General features: G+C 38.7%; 3 protein-coding genes across 5 annotated transcripts in view; 2 read left to right on the forward strand and 1 right to left on the reverse strand.

Annotated features, from left to right (window-relative positions):
• Positions 1-4,843, forward strand: part of LOC137281536 (serine/threonine-protein phosphatase 2A regulatory subunit B'' subunit beta-like) — a 66,145-nt gene extending 61,302 nt beyond the window's left edge. For all 3 annotated transcript variants that reach the window (XM_067812823.1, XM_067812824.1, XM_067812822.1), the window contains one exon: positions 1,126-4,843. In XM_067812823.1, coding sequence (XP_067668924.1) covers positions 1,126-1,282 — 157 coding nt within the window. In that variant the 3' untranslated portion in view covers positions 1,283-4,843. The remainder of the gene's footprint in view (positions 1-1,125) is intronic.
• Positions 4,844-6,158: 1,315 nt separating this feature from the next.
• LOC137281537 (stress-associated endoplasmic reticulum protein 2-like) lies at positions 6,159-7,829 on the reverse strand. The gene is made up of 3 exons (XM_067812825.1): positions 7,649-7,829; positions 7,459-7,531; positions 6,159-6,502 (listed from the first exon to the last, which is right to left on the reverse strand). The coding sequence occupies exons 1-3, from the start codon at positions 7,730-7,732 to the stop codon at positions 6,465-6,467; spliced, it is 195 nt and encodes a 64-aa protein (XP_067668926.1). The 5' UTR covers positions 7,733-7,829; the 3' UTR covers positions 6,159-6,464.
• Positions 7,830-8,035: 206 nt separating this feature from the next.
• The window catches only part of LOC137281538 (eukaryotic translation initiation factor 2A-like), a 38,743-nt gene continuing 29,840 nt past the window's right edge, over positions 8,036-16,938 (forward strand). The window contains exons 1-6 of the mRNA XM_067812827.1: positions 8,036-8,132; positions 8,598-8,667; positions 11,495-11,569; positions 12,223-12,341; positions 14,308-14,407; positions 16,079-16,161. Coding sequence (XP_067668928.1) covers positions 8,114-8,132; positions 8,598-8,667; positions 11,495-11,569; positions 12,223-12,341; positions 14,308-14,407; positions 16,079-16,161 — 466 coding nt within the window. The 5' untranslated portion in view covers positions 8,036-8,113. The remainder of the gene's footprint in view (positions 8,133-8,597; positions 8,668-11,494; positions 11,570-12,222; positions 12,342-14,307; positions 14,408-16,078; positions 16,162-16,938) is intronic.

Below are 16,938 nucleotides of genomic sequence, written 5' to 3' on the forward strand. Positions count from 1 at the left end.
CTGGTCTTGACAAAAATCTTGACATACAATTGAAGTAGACACTAGCAGGACACAGGCTGATCTATATATCATCATGTTCCAGTCAACAAATGCTTCAAGAGAAGATAAGTTCTACTGGCTGTGATGCCCCCATCTCACAGATGAATATTGGAAGAACAGGACCAAACTATCACTGTTATAGATCCTGAAGCGGGGAAGTACTGGGCATACTAATATGGCAGAATACAGCATGACCTGACCCACCGCTGTCTCCATCGGATCCTGTGAGCATAATAAGCATGAGTTAGGATAAGGAAAAATATGTAATTTTCTGAATAAAAATGATATTGTATACTTTTCCTGGCTCATGGCATCAAGCCATCCCAATGTGCCCTTTCAAGCATGCTGAATTCCCAGTAATTCTTGTGTCAAGCTTATGAGATTCGGTAGGAGTGGCAAAAGGGAGACTGCCAATGTGTGAGTGTATTGTACATCCACTTCAATTAGAAGGGTACTTCAAGGGATTTCAGGTGTTCCACTATCATCGCATAGAGGGAGGAGATAAGCAGGATAAGTATTTCAGAAAATTACATTTTCCATTATGGCAGATCACTGCATACAGAATTCCTGGATCCGCCACTGCATCTCTAGCCCAATTGGTCAGACAGGAACATTGTATATGTATATGTTTATATGTAGCTTTGTCACTGTGACACTCTTGGTGCTGGAAACTGGCAGAGGAAGGAAATGTTTCTGTCATCCAGTCAACAATGTATCTTGGAAGGTCATGATCTTCGCCTTCTTCAATGGCTGTCCTCTTGTTTGATAGAAAGCTGTCTAAGAGGTCTTTTTAGGACAATACATGTAGACAGAAAAGTAAAGGCATTTCATGTACATTTATCTTATATGCAGCCTAGCACAAAGTATGGAATCATGAACTTGATGAAGTCATTCATATTGTACATCTTTTGTGCACACATAGATGTTTTTATAATTCCAACTGTCCACAGCATAACTTAATGTATACTATCTGTCTGGGTAGAGGCATGTTCTGTTTGTTAATAATGTCAATGATTATGGTGTGCCATATATACTTTCATACAGTTTTCAGTCACAAGTACTTACCCTTTCTTGTGTTCATTTCAGACATTATGAGGATGACTTTGAACCAGATGATGACGATAGTCTTGGAGAGGAAATAATTCGTCTGGCTGATGTACCACAGCGTAAATCCTCACCAGTTGTACGACAGAACCCAGCAGATGATATTTATGATTTTAGTACAAAAAACCTTGGCTATTGACAGTGTAAGGGAGATGACTCTTGTTTATGGCATACAAGCAGTGACAGCCGTGTGTACAGCACAATGAAAGGGGAGAGCTCATCACTGATCCTAGTCCAGTCAGAATCACAAAGGTTCTATCCTAATGGGCATACATCTGGTCGAACATGCATTTTCAGTTCAGAGAATCAACAGTTTATATTTCAGAGTTTCTATTCAAGCATGTGATAATCAAGGCATATTTTCCCTGCATGTAGAATAGGGATATTCAGTGTGGCACCTGGTGCACATGATACATAGAGAGAGATCCAAGCTTTATATTTCGACGTTCAACAAGGTTTGGGACAGCTTTAACAAATGTAGCTTGTACAGATAGCATGGACAGACAACCATGGCTGTTTCTTGCATATCTGTATCTTAGTCTTTCTGAAACACAGTGTACAGGCAGTTTACTCTATGATGTACGTGTAGTAAGTAGTTCTGTAGATACTGTGAATGAAATAACATGATCTTTCCATGTTAGTTTGTGTGAATAACAAAGAGTCAAAGCAAACACGAAATCCGTCCCTTACAGAGGTGCTGCAGACTCCTGTCATGAAGCAGGGAGGTGACAGTGTTGTCCTCAGACAGCAGTGACCTGTACAGTGTGGTTTGACAGGGATAACATGTGAATATGTCACTATTTGCCAGTGTTTAGCAGCTATAGCAGTGTGATAATGTCAAGGGACATAACTTGTGACAAACAGATCACTGGAACAAGACTTTTTATTTGTTGTTATTCATGGGTATTAGATGACTGCTTATTTATTTTCTCATTATTGTAAGCTAGAGGGTCATAGCACCTTTGATTAGTGATTATATTATGTGAAGCACATAGGATTTATAGCTCAGGTGTCTCGAAGAGGATGTCTACCTTTTGAAAAAAAGTACGGGATATCAGATTTACAAGATTGATAAAATACAAATGATGACGCCAAGGAGGAAACAGATGATGTAAAGAAATTGAGGACAAATGTGACAATTTATGCCATTTATTTGAAATTGATTCATCTGTATGGATATGTAGGCAAACTGGAATATTCCCTACTTTCTTTCATTGGTATAGATATACCACACTGTTTGAAAAAATGGATCCACCTCATTGTTTTATTACTGATTTTTGTTCTTTCATCCCATGATGCCTGTTGTGTATTTCCAGAATGGTGGTCATTGTATGGTTTACTTCCTTCCACACACAGTATTGTTCACATAGTATCAGACACTGTGCTGTGAGCATGTTGCATATATCTATTCTTGAAGTTACTGTTCTAGCAATTTAAGCAAGAACAGAATCATGGCCCATGCGTTCTCTCAAGTAAGCTCTTAGCCGTGTTATGCAAATATTGACAGTTATTGTTTGTTCATGATTTCAGTTAGTATTCAGAGCAGAATCATTGTGACATCTTCTGCCAGACAACAGTCACCAAGGCAACAGAATTATATTCTTTTGCATTCTGCCATGTTAGAATTTCTGTATGGAAGAATACTAGGCTTCCTTTTGGTACAGATTTCCAGTGATAAGTGTGTATTCCAGAACCATTTCTGGTTCCAACTTGCACACCCACCAAATATGACTTTGTAAGGCTGTACCAAGTGTACATGTGAGGTGGGCAAAATGGGGTTTAATGTTGTACTTGAGACCAAGCCTACAACCATGCTTGGCTGTCACAGCTGTTGACAGACGTAAATCATGGCTAATTTGAGAATGGCTAGATTGGAAATTTGGCTATTCCTGGTATGATTGTCATTTCCTCACTGTCAGCTGATAACTACGAGACCATTTGAAAAGGCATAAAACATTTGTCATCAAATGTGCCAGGTCTCATAAAGTTCCATGACCTTCTGGGTCTTCTGTCTACCAGGGTCCTGTCCCACCAGGACAAGATTCGGTTATGCCCCCAAAGCCAGTGTCAGCTGTAAGTGCTGACACCCCATTCCCTCGGAAAGTGAGGAGTATAATCATGAAGACCACAAATCATTCATATCTCAGGGAGTGTGTGATGTGGTACATGTTTTGTTTCGTCTTCATAGTAGTTCCTGCTTCAGGTCCTTATTTCTGTTGTTAGTCACGGGGCTTTGAACTCCATGTTTAGCTTAAGTGTTTCTTAATGGTTACCAATATTTCAAAGCATTTATAACTTATAGTTGTAAAAGACATGTTTGTAGTTACCAAGTATTGTCTTAAATATTTTTCTTCAAAACATGTTCACATATTAAACAGAATCCTCATTTCAAGTTTGGAATAATGGCTTCGCATATGCTTTCACAAAATATTTGTCAGTGCTCTTTTGTTTGGTATGAGCATTTTTCCAACTGTACACTGATAAGCCAGTGGTAATGATTAAAGTGGATGTTTTGTTGGCACAGTTGTGGTCACAGCAGCTGCTCACTTAGAAACTTTCACATGACATGGGGATTGCTTCATGTGTTTATAGAAAGTTGACCTCATACGTGTTTTGATCCTTTGACCCAACCCCTTTACTATGCAGTGTGTGGGTGATCCAGTTGTGACCAATTCGTTGCGTCAAACATATAGAACACTTCATCTGTTTCATTCATATTTGTGAAAGTTCATTAGCAGCATTCCATGCTAAACACAGTTTGGCATGAAAACTAAGTCATATGATATATTGAAATGATAAATGATTTCTTTGTTAACACAAGATTCACTTGTAAAAAGTCAGATTGTGTGAAGTGTATTTTGCTTTTGGCATGGAAGTTAGCACAGTTTAATCACCCAAGACTCTGGATCTGTGGCTTATTGCATCAGGTAGCATACATAGATGTGATGTGTGTAGACATATGGAACTAGAGACAGGCAGCGTGTGGTTCACACTAGAGGGAGTGGTCAGTATGCTCAACAGCCAATAACTTTATTCCCTGGTAGTGTGAGTTACTTTTCAGTAGCCATCTGTTGCTGTGAACTTTGGGCATTCAATGCTGCACATGGCTAAGTAGCATGTCCACTGCAACATACAGTCTCTAACTGAAGTTACTTAATGTCAAAAGTGATTGTTGAGTATTATGGTTTACTTGACCATCCAAGATATTTGTTTTCATTAAGTATTGAAGTTAATAACACATGCATAGCCTTTCCTAAAGTAACTGCAAACACTTGTTTGCTTTTAGTGACCTACAGCTTTGTGCCTGTTATATTGGGGCAATAATCATGAAAATGATTTATGCTACACAGAATGTAAGCATATGGAAATGATGTCAGGTGTCTGAATATAACTGGCACAGGTCTGTAGTTACCATACATATGGACACAGTGTGTACTATGCAGTAACTATAACCATGACACTAGGAGTTACATATTGCATGCATCAGTAGGATAATATCAGCTGCTAGTGTGGGTGTTCACCACCTTGTAAATATTGTATAGTCATCGAGTGCTGCATTTAACACTGTCATAATTTATTGAATGAATGTGTAATTGTTTTGTTGATGTCATGTGACATGATGCCATACACATTGTATTTATTGTCGCAAACAGAATCAATTCATGTGTAGATATACACCCATTAAATGGGATATAAACAAGTTGTTGTTTTGTTGTAATTTCTTCAACTGGAATGACATCTTCACAATACGGCTTACTTGTTACAGTGCAGATGATGCCCGTTTCATATAATTCATGGGCATGTGTGAAGGCCTTGTGGTGTGAGCCACGGACAACAGCCCAGATAAAGAAATTTTATGGTGGTTTTGTCAAAAGGTTACTCATTTAGTGGATCAGCCGAGCACTTTGTTTGAAAAGAACAAACTTCAGCCTGTCTGTATTATTTCAGCTAACTTAGCTCGTAGTATCATTGTTGGTCCAGATTTTTGTGTTTTTACAGGTAGCTGTTTGAAGGAACTAGCACATAAAACAAGTTGGGGGAAAAGCCTGACATGAAATGCAAGGCATGTTCAGCATATGTGCTACGGACTCATATACCTTGTGCACTGAGTGTGATGTTCTTAAGTTAATGTATTACAAATATCCTACCATTATGAGAGCTTCCAAAATCTAGGCCCTGGTCAGCAGGAGACATAAGTCTCCTCCCTTCCATGGATAGTGATATCAAGGATGTAGATTCCATGACAAGTATGGCAAGTGTCGAAAAGGTTGAGCCATTTTACCAACTGTTCATGTTGCGGCAACACTGTACCAATACCTGAACACTGGATAACAAACATCCAATAGTTGCCAACACGAAGGTAATGATAAATGACTTGCAAAGGAATTATGGGACTGTTTAAAATGTTTTCAAATCAATCAAAATCTGCTCAGTACCTTTTAGCACCATGAATACATTACCACATGCTCTAGTAAGAGTACTCATATTTTTTATTGATTAAGGCAAATATTTCAAGTAGCAAATCAGGTGGTAGCTCGTGATTATGATGTATATGGGTATTTATATAATGCTATATTTCACCTTATGTCCATGCTCAAAGTGACTCCCCCCCCCCGATTGATAATTGTATGCTAACATCATTGGGACATCATATTTTTCAATTTCAACTCCCTGAGGATCAAACAACTTGTGCAGTCATAATTTCAAGGTACCCATTCACAGTTGGGTGGACTGAATACAGAGTTCTTTTTGTTCAAGTCTTACTGCACATTGCTGTACTCACTACCTCCCCACTCCCTTGATTCATGTTAATTGTGGCGGTGATGTTGACATTTTCTGAATCAGAAATTGATTAAAAAAACACTAGGATACACCAAATTGTCCTGCAGTAAAGGTTGTCTATAGAGATGTGTTTTTTGTAGCAACAACAGAACAAGCAATTTGTATTAGCTGTATAATCACATCAATGAAAATCTGACTCACAAACATACCACAAAAACACCTTGATTTAAATATTTGACATTTAATACAGTTTTGTAAATAAAATATACATAACATTCATGCTAAAGCATGAAGATTTGGAAAGATCGTCACCAAATAGCCCACAAATAATGAAAGTCAACAGACTGATGGCACTGACTAAGGGGACCAAATATGCTGTCTGAATGGCAGTTCCAGGTCAAAATTCACATTTGTGGATCCAAAGGTAAGGATTGCATCTCAGGTAGCAGTTTTTGCGTTCACGTTGCCGTCACATGTCAAAATCGCTGTCTTGTTCCCATTACACCAGTCGTCATCAAAGTAGTTCATTCATCACTGAGCTATGTCATCCTGATGCTCTGGATGATCTGGAAAACAGCTGAAACAGAAACACCACATTTATTTCAAGATATGCGAATATCTTTCAGAAAATTAGTAATATACAACACAGTTTCTACATAGAGAATGCTAATTATGTATATGGCGATATTTCAAAATAAGGTGCCTGTCCTTAAATGTTATTTTTGTAATCATATAGTTTTCTCACCATTTACTGAATGCAAACGGGAGAAATGCCTGGTCATTTGCTGGGTACACCTACAGAATACTGGATACCTACCAGCCATATAGTTTAGTCACATCACACTAACCCTAAACCTTACCCTTACCCTAAGAGAGATGGCAGAAGGTATCCCGTATTCTATGCAGGCATTGTACAATACTTGACAACTGGACATAAGATAAAAGAATCTCAACACAAACCAACCTAACCCCTAAAGTACTGACTATTATTTACAAAATTACACGAGATCAATGGGATAGCACCTTTCTGACAAAATGCTTTCATAAAACTCATATTTTGTGTAATGTTTAGGCTCTTGTCAACACTTACATCATATGCATGCATTTACTTGATCTTCTCTACTTCTCTAAGACAATCTGAATGTTTGCAATAACTGTAGGAATCAATAGATATCTCTTACATTGGTCACCTACTGACCCGCTCTATCTTGTATAAAAAAACACTGCTTAGAGTCTGATAAGTATTTTCCAAAAAGCGTATTTTTATACCAGATGTTCGTACATTTTAGTTTCATATACAACACATCTGTTCATCGAAAACTAGTCATCAAGAATAGTCGTGATCGGGAGATCTACCCAATATTCAAAGACGCAACAATAGGAAGGCCATTCAAATACATCAACTTCAATTCTGACAGTTTAAAAGACACATCACATTAAATGACGCAAACAAAAACAGTGTTGTATGAAATGAACATATGTTTCGAGAACTCATGCTTATCTTCATTTAAATAAACAGATGGTCAAACATACCTGACCCGCACACGACAAAAATAAACAATCCCAATAACCAAGGTCCAACTGGGTATTTTTCTTCTGTGGGCTTCTGAAATTCACAAGAAAATATACATGTACTGATGATTAAGAAAACGCGGATTACATTGACATCAAAACATCTGAAAAGCGACTTCGCCGAATGGTTGACACGTAGACAAACTCATACCAAAGATTTAGGCACATTTCCTCTCGTTAAGACGTTTTTGCTGTGCTTCTCGTTGGCAAGCCGCATTCTCTGTTTACCAGCCATTATTGTTAATAATTTAGGAGAGCCGATTGCACCCTGTAATTCCAGAAACAACAACTGAAGACGACAGTCCTCTCCACGTCGTTTACGTCCCCGACTTTATGCAAAAGAGGCCGTTCAGCGTAGTAATATTTTGAATGTGATCCCAGAATGAAAACAAAGCCCAAACAAAAATAAATAACAATACATATCCACATACAATAAACCGGTATATATTTATGTTTTTCAATTCAATGACAAAAGTAAGCTGCTGTTTTACAGCAAATTTATTTAACGCGTTTCATATTTGCACTATATTCCGAAAGCGCATATAGAAGTGTTCATAGCATTGCGATGATACTGATGTGACGTGTAACGTGATAACGCGAGAATTCACCATTCAAGATGGCAGCGCCCTTAACACGTGAGTTTACGTTGGGCTGCAAAATATGTTTTCATAGCCGAAGTATTTTGCTAGGATCAAGAGAGGGAATAGACATTTTGAAATAAATTACAGTTAATGTTAGGGATGATCAAAACAAATGTCATGATGTTTCCAGTGGAAATGATACTTTATGTGGTAACTGCTTAGTTGAGAATCTATTAGTGATTCAGTTCATTCAGAGGCACATATCCACGAACCTATAATCGACTGGTGACATTTGTGTGTTGACAGTTTACATAAATAAACATTTTGTACACACGAACAAAATATTGTGATACAGACATGAGAAATTGGTTTGTCAAACATTGTTAAATGCTCTGTCTTGACACATGACTACATATTAAATTTAAAATAATTCCAGCATTGTTTGGAAACAAAAATATGTCAGAATATTTGATTGGGAATTAGGAATAATGATTAGGCTTCTTGTTTTCCCAATTGTAGTACGAGGGTCTGAAGGAATATGGATGACATATGGGCCACCAAACCTGGGCTCTGCTCCAGCTTTCCATGGGTGAGTGTATAAGGAGCTCTGATGGAAGTCATAGAACAGTTCTTACTAGTGTACTGTATACAAACTAATCTGTGAGTATGCACAATGAACAGTGGAATAGCAGGATCTCCAACAACTGCCTCACATATATTGTGAATACAGCGTTTACAGGCGGTGCAGAGATGGTTTGACTTCATGTGGCAATATGCTAAAAGATGTTTATTATTTGTACTTGTTGTAACCCTGCTTGCCCCATGTCAGTACGAGACTCGTGAAGGTCCCGGGGTAGAATAGGCCTTCAGCAACCCATGCTTGCCATAAAAGGTGACTCAGCTTGTCGTAAGAGGCGACTAACGGGATCGGGTGGTCAGACTCGCTGACTTGGTTGACACATGTCATCGGTTCCCAATTGCGCAGATCGATGCTCATGTTGTTGATCACTGGATTGTCTGGTCCAGACTCGATTATTTACAGACCGCCGCCATATAGCTGTAATATTGCTGAGTGCGGCGTAAAACTAAACTCACTCACTCACTCATGTCAGTACGAGGATAAAACAAGGACTAGTCAGCTATACTGACTGTATACTGTGCCTGACTGGGATATCCATATTAAAATGTGACATAGTATCATAGTGGGATAGGTCTCCATTAGTCCAGACAAGGAAGCAGCCTGACAGTCATGCATGCATATATCCATGTATACAATCAGCCATGTCACACACCATTTGCCAACATCCTGAAATATGTGCCATTTAGACTACAGTCCTTTTGACTTCATTTGAAATAAATGTATTGCTCACTACCTCATAATCTTATAATAGCACTGAAACAAAATTTTGCACAGTCACATGAGATTCACAGACCAACACTGATGATTTGTCTCATAATTTTGAACACCCAATTATAAAAAGGTGTTTAACAAATGATCATTATTCTGTTATCACTTTTAGCTATTTTTCATGAGGGGGACCACATACTGGTAGAACAGCCAGGTAATCAACAAACCTATGTAGTGAAATTTCAATTTCAAATGAGCAACTCACATGTCAGGCTGTTCAAATTTCTGGTATAGTTTGTGAGAAAATAGACACATTGATTGTTCTTAATCTCCACACTTACATGCCTAGCAGTACAGGAGATATAAATTAGATGCAAGATCAGAATGTGTAGAGTTGTTTTATCTCAAGTTTCAATTTCTTTTTCAACATTTGTTAATAATGTTCTTCACCCATGAATTCAGTGTTAACGAATGGTGTTTCACAGTAACAGGACATTGGGTCCTGTAAGTTTCAGATGTCTGTCTGACCCACTGAAAATTCACAGGACCCACAGAATAAAATCAAACACACATTTCAGATTTAACATTTCTCATTATTGGCTTTGAAATTATTAACATTATATGATGACCAACATTATAAACATAAATTTAGAAACAGTGAACAAGTGTCACATGCCACAAATAACAACTTCAGACAAATTTATTGTGACATACTCAGTCCGACACTGGGGCCAGCAGGTTGGGGACTTCTGTCTGACTTCTGTCAAATATGCCGGATTTGTCAGAGGGTCAGACACTATTCCTAAACACTGTGCGTTTAGTGAAGTTATATGATACCAGTGCATCATAACATGGTGAGACAAACATTAATACCTTTTATTTTTTGTCAGGGCCCAGGTATTAAGATTGTTTTGTACCAATGTGCCCAAGGCCCATTATTCCAACATAAAGATGAGTGAGTGAGTGAGTTTAGTTTTACGCGCACTCAGCAGTATTCCAGCTATATGGCGGCAGCCTGTAAATAATCGAGTCTGGACCAGACAATCCAGTGATCAACAACATGAGCATCGATCTGTGCAATTGGGAACCGATGGCATGTGCTAACCAAGTCAGCGAGCCTGACCGCCCGGTCACATTAGTCGCCTCTTACGACAAGCTGAGTTGACTTTTATGGTAAACATGTTTTGCTGAAGGCCTATTCTACCCCGGGACCTTCACGGGTCACATAAAGATGAAACCCCTTGCTACAATATACGAGCAGTTATAGCATTCCAGCAGTGTTTACATCATGCAGGAGGTGGTGTGTTACTGTATATATGTTCCCATCCATATCTACCAATTTCCCCCTTAGTGCTGAATATCAGCACAGGGTTACTTACTTCATTTAATTCCTTTCAGATACTGTTTTCTTCTTTGTTCACACCTCAGTGGTTGACTGTAATGTACTGCTATCACAGTCCATTAATAAAGTGTTGTTGTGTTTAGTGAAATAATTAAAGACTTGTGGCAGTGACCAAATGACCAATTAATCAGTCACATATTCTCACAGTCAAACACAAATGATTTGGAATTGCTGTTTAGTGTTTGAAACTGAAAGTCTTCATGAAGGAATATATCTTAGAAGTTGTTAGGACCAGAAAACATGTTAAATTCTAAGAAAACTTATTTCACAGAATGAAAGTCATGACTGAATATTTCACTTACTAAAAAGTCATGACTGAATATTTCTTGAAGATTATTAAGTTTATGTTAATGATTATTAGTCATCACTTTAAAGTTGCAATTTGCAGAAGTTTACATTGGATGTACAGTTTGTAGATGCAAGTTTTGTAGTTTCTAAATACAGCAAAAAAACAACAGAGAACCATGTAATACTTATCAGCAATAGCATCCTGAATAGGAAAATCTGCAAAAAGACACTAACCAATTTTTTTCAGTGATCATTCATGGATAACAAACCAATCATCAATTATGAAATTTCAACCAATTTGCAGCATTGGACATGTTCGCTTTCATAGTGTTGGTGAACTTGAACTGAGGGCTGTCAATGGATATACTGTATTTTCAGAGATCAGACCAACACATGTAGAGCTATGACCTTCAGCTTGGATGGCTCCCTGTTTGCTTGGTGTACTTCAGAAAGGTAGGGCAGTACTTTGCATTACCTAATACAGTATGTTACCATCAGTCCTGAGTTCTTGAAAGTTTCTTAATTACCATCATCAAAATATTAATTGCCATTGTTTTTTGAGGAATAGACTGTTATCTAGATATGAGATTAGAATGACAGATTGAGATCTGTACTGTTCAGGGTAGGGTACCAAGTCCTCACAATCCACAGTGACCTGGATCAAGCTTTGGTTGCTTGTAGCTTATATCCTGTGTTTTTAAGCTGTAATGAATATTATCAAGTAAAATATGTATGGTAGTTTCTTTTTAGATATGACTTGTATTTATGATAAACCTGTGTATATGTTTAATCTTCATGTATGACAGATGGACAGACAGATAATTTACTCTATTGGAGGTGTGTTGTTGAAATCCTTTCACGGTTTCGGTACATGGATGCTAGCAAAAGATTTATTTTCAGAGGGCTACACAAAGTTTGTGATCTAGACTGCAAGTTGTCCAACTTCCATATTTGTGGAAGCCTCATTGACTGAGTGGGTTAGATGGCCGACTTTTTGTATTGGGACACTGGTGCCTAACTGGAATGTCACTCACCCCACAAAAATACTTTCCTGAGAAAGTGTAATTCGAAGTATGACATATGCTGCAAATATTTGATGTCTTCAGCATCTCCATTGTTGAGACAGCAAGTGACCGGCTTGTGCAGAAGATTGATATATCGAAGGTTGTTGAACTCCAGTTGTCTCCCCTAGGCAACATTGTGGCTGCCTGGAAACACTACTCAGGTTTGTACACTGATGTTTCAATTTGGATTCTTACTGTTATGCTGTGTCTGACTTTAAGCTTTTTGCATGTGGGGAGCCCACTTGAGATCAATAGGCGCTAATATGTGGTATGATATCTGTTAGATGTGCACACACTGAATGTAGTGAGATGTCTACTGAATGTTGTGCACATACTGAGTGTGGTGAGATGTCTGTTGAATATTGTGCACACACTGAATGTGGTGAGATGTCAGTTGAATACTGTGCACACACTGAGTGTGGTGAGATGTCTGTTGAATACTGTGCACACACTGAGTGTGGTGAGATGTCTGTTGAATATTGTGCACACACTGAGTGTGGTGAGATGTCTGTTGAATATTGTGCACACACTGAATGTGGTGAGATGTCAGTTGAATATTGTGCACACACTGAATGTGGTGAGATGTCAGTTGAATATTGTGCACACACTGAATGTGGTGAGATGTCTGTTGAATATTGTGCACACACTGAATGTGGTGAGATGTCAGTTGAATATTGTGCACACACTGAATGAAGTGAGATGTCTGTTGAATATTGTGCACACACTGAATGAAGTGAGATGTCAGTTGAATGTTGTGCACACACTGAATGAAGTGAGATGTCTGTTGAATATTGTGCACACACTGAATGTGGTGAGATGTCTGTTGAATATTGTGCACACACTGAATGTGGTGAGATGTCTACTGAATATTGTGCACACACTGAATGTGGTGAGATGTCAGTTGAATATTGTGCACATACTGAATGTGGTGAGATGTCAGTTGAATATTGTGCACACACTGAATGAAGTGAGATGTCTGTTGAATATTGTGCACACACTGAATGTGGTGAGATGTCAGTTGAATATTGTGCACACACTGAATGAAGTGAGATGTCAGTTGAATATTGTGCACACACTGAATGAAGTGAGATGTCTGTTGAATATTGTGCACACACTGAATGAAGTGAGATGTCTGTTGAATATTGTGCACACACTGAATGAAGTGAGATGTCTGTTGAATATTGTGCACACACTGAATGTGGTGAGATGTCTGTTGAATGTTGTGCACACACTGAATGAAGTGAGATGTCTGTTGAATATTGTGCACACACTGAATGTAGTGAGATGTCTGTTGAATATTGTGCACACACTGAATGTGGTGAGATGTCTGTTGAATGTTGTGCACACACTGAATGAAGTGAGATGTCAGTTGAATATTGTGCACACACTGAATGAAGTGAGATGTCAGTTGAATATTGTGCACACACTGAATGAAGTGAGATGTCTGTTGAATATTGTGCACACACTGAATGAAGTGAGATGTCTGTTGAATGTTGTGCACATACTGAATGAAGTGAGATGTCTGTTGAATATTGTGCACACACTGAATGTAGTGAGATGTCTGTTGAATGTTGTGCACACACTGAATGTAGTGAGATGTCTACTGAATGTTGTGCACATACTGAATGAAGTGAGATATCTGTTGAATATTGTGCACACACTGAATGTGGTGAGATGTCTGTTGAATATTGTGCACACACTGAATGAAGTGAGATGTCTGTTGAATATTGTGCACACACTGAATGAAGTGAGATGTCAGTTGAATATTGTGCACACACTGAATGAAGTGAGATGTCAGTTGAATATTGTGCACACACTGAATGAAGTGAGATATCTGTTGAATATTGTGCACACACTGAATGAAGTGAGATGTCAGTTGAATGTTGTGCACACACTGAATGTGGTGAGATGTCTGTTGAATATTATGCACTCGCTGAATGTGGTGAGATGTCTGTTGAATATTGTGCACACACTGAATGTGGTGAGATGTCAGTTGAATATTGTGCACTCGCTGAATGTGGTGAGATGTCTGTTCAGTCTTGTGCACACTAAATGTTGAATATTGTGCACATACTGAGTGTCTGTTGAATATTTTGCACTCGCTGAATGTCCTGGGATGTGTTTCAGTCGACCCCGAGACGAAGCAGGGTTCACCCAACTTGATACTGTTCAACACCAAGACTGGAGAGTGTGTGAAGGAATTCAACCAGAAGAAGCAGATCAACTGGCAAGTCACTGCATACAAGTACCATCACCTACAAGTCACTACATACTAGTACCATCACCTACAAGCCACTACATACTAGTACCATCACCTGCAAGTCACTACATACTAGCACCATCACCTACAAGTCACTACATACTAGTACCATCACCTACAAGCCACTACATACTAGTAACATCACCTGCAAGTCACTACATACTAGTACCATCACCTGCAAGTAACTACATACTAGTACCATCAACTACAAGGCACTACATACAAGTACCATCACCTGCAAGTCACTACATACTAGTACCATCACCTGCAAGTAACTACATACTAGTACCATCAACTACAAGTCACTACATACAAGTACCATCACCTGCAAGTCACTACATACTAGTACCATCACCTGCAAGTCACTACATACTAGTACCATCACCTACAAGTCACTACATACTAGTACCATCACCTGCAAGTCACTACATACTAGCACCATCACCTACAAGTCACTACATACTAGTACCATCACCTGCAAGTCACTACATACTAGTACCATCACCTGCAAGTCACTACATACTAGTACCATCATCTACAAGTCACTACATACAAGTACCATCACCTGCAAGTCACTACATACTAGTACCATCACCTGCAAGTCACTACATACTAGTACCATCACCTACAAGTCACTACATACTAGTACCATCACCTACAAGTCACTACATACTAGTACCATCACCTGCAAGTCACTACATACTAGTACCATCACCTGCAAGTAACTACATACTAGCACCATCACCTACAAGTCACTACATACTAGTACCATCACCTGCAAGTCACTACATACTAGTACCATCACCTGCAAGTCACTACATACAAGTACCATCACCTCCAAGCCACTACATACTAGTACCATCACCTGCAAGTAACTACATACTAGTACCATCACCTGCAAGTCACTACATACTAGTACCATCACCTACAAGTCACTACATACAAGTACCATCACCTACAAGTCACTACATACAAGTACCATCACCTCCAAGTCACTACATACAAGTACCATCACCTGCAAGTCACTACATACAAGTACCATCTCCTACAAGTCACTACATACTAGCACCATCACCTCCAAGTCACTACATACAAGGACCATCACCTGCAAGTCACTACATACAAGTACCATCTCCTACAAGTCACTGCATGCTAATATCATCACCTACAAGTCACTACATACTAGTACCATCACCTACAAGTCACTACATACTAGTACCATCACCTACAAGTCACTACATACTAGTACCATCACCTACAAGTCACTACATGCTAGTACCATCACCTGCAAGTCACTACATACTAGTACCATCACCTACAAGTCACTACATACTAGCACCATCACCTACAAGTCACTACATACTAGGACCATCACCTACAAGTCACTACATACTAGCACCATCACCTGCAAGTCACTACATACTAGTACCATCACCTACAAGTCACTACATGCTAGTACCATCACCTACAAGTCACTGCATAGTAGTAATTGTTGCAGAGTGACAGTCACAGGTGTCCCCAGTGTTATGTGTTGTCCCCATCTTATTGTTGCTGAGTGAGTTATGATTATCACAGGTGACCACAGTGTCATATGATGTTCCCATGTTTTTGTTGCTGAGTGAGTTAAACTTGTTGCAGGTGTCCCCAATGGAGCCAGGATGAAGGGATATGTTGCCGCAATGTCAACAACGAACTCCACTTCTTTGAAAACAATGATTTTGGTCAGTTTTCACCAAGAACATTTTGTTGTTGTTTTTTTTTTTGTAATTATTTCATGTTGCTCAACCTCTTGTACTTATGACCCACATAAAACTGGAATATTGCTGAGTGCCGCATAAAAATAAACTCAGTGACAGGATAGGTGTTGAATCACGGATCACAAAGACTCTTTAATAATAGGCTTTGAAAACCTTTAACCTGATAAGTTATGATAGCAGTGTGGTAGGGGTCTTGCACCTGTTGTTACATACGTTAAAATCACTGATTCCACAGATCAGGTCTCCCACTGTCCAATGCTTTGTTACCCAAGTGATAAATATTAGTCCCAGCTAATGTCCTCTCTGTCAGACACCCGAGCAGTTTTTGCATGAAAACACTTTTCACTTCATGCTATCAAGGAGATTAGTTATATCATGTTTTTCTTGTTATTATCAGATTATTTTGATTTTAGCTTATTGTTCTAGTTATGTCAATTTTAATTTCTTGATCAAATGGTTCATTAGTAAATCTACACAGAGAGCAAAGTGTTTTCTGTTGAACCGAGTTATGGCTTTAACAACTTGATAGCTCATCAACGTCAAAAGTCTTTACTTGGATCGTGAATAAGTTTACTGAGGACTTTTTGATTACCACAAGAAGTAAGTCAGCACTGTTTTGATGAGCTATCTCTTCAGTGTGACAAACGGGAGTGTCTGTCACATGGTTTTATGGCCATTGTTGGTGATGTTTATGATGTGGATGGTCAGGTCTTATGTAACACACCTATCTGATAATCTCTG

Source organism: Haliotis asinina, chromosome 4 (genome assembly GCF_037392515.1).
Source record: "Haliotis asinina isolate JCU_RB_2024 chromosome 4, JCU_Hal_asi_v2, whole genome shotgun sequence".
Taxonomy (NCBI): domain Eukaryota; kingdom Metazoa; phylum Mollusca; class Gastropoda; order Lepetellida; family Haliotidae; genus Haliotis; species Haliotis asinina.

Bases quoted from the DNA above. Each gene is read 5' to 3' on its own strand.
- LOC137281537 (XM_067812825.1), bottom strand. From the start codon at position 7,732: ATGGCTGGTAAACAGAGAATGCGGCTTGCCAACGAGAAGCACAGCAAA. The intron at 7,532-7,648 runs GTATGAGTTTGT...TGTGAATTTCAG, and splicing joins GAAATGTGCCTAAATCTTTG to AAGCCCACAGAAGAAAAATA. The intron at 6,503-7,458 runs GTATGTTTGACC...TTTCTGTTTCAG, and splicing joins TTTTGTCGTGTGCGGGTCAG to CTGTTTTCCAGATCATCCAG.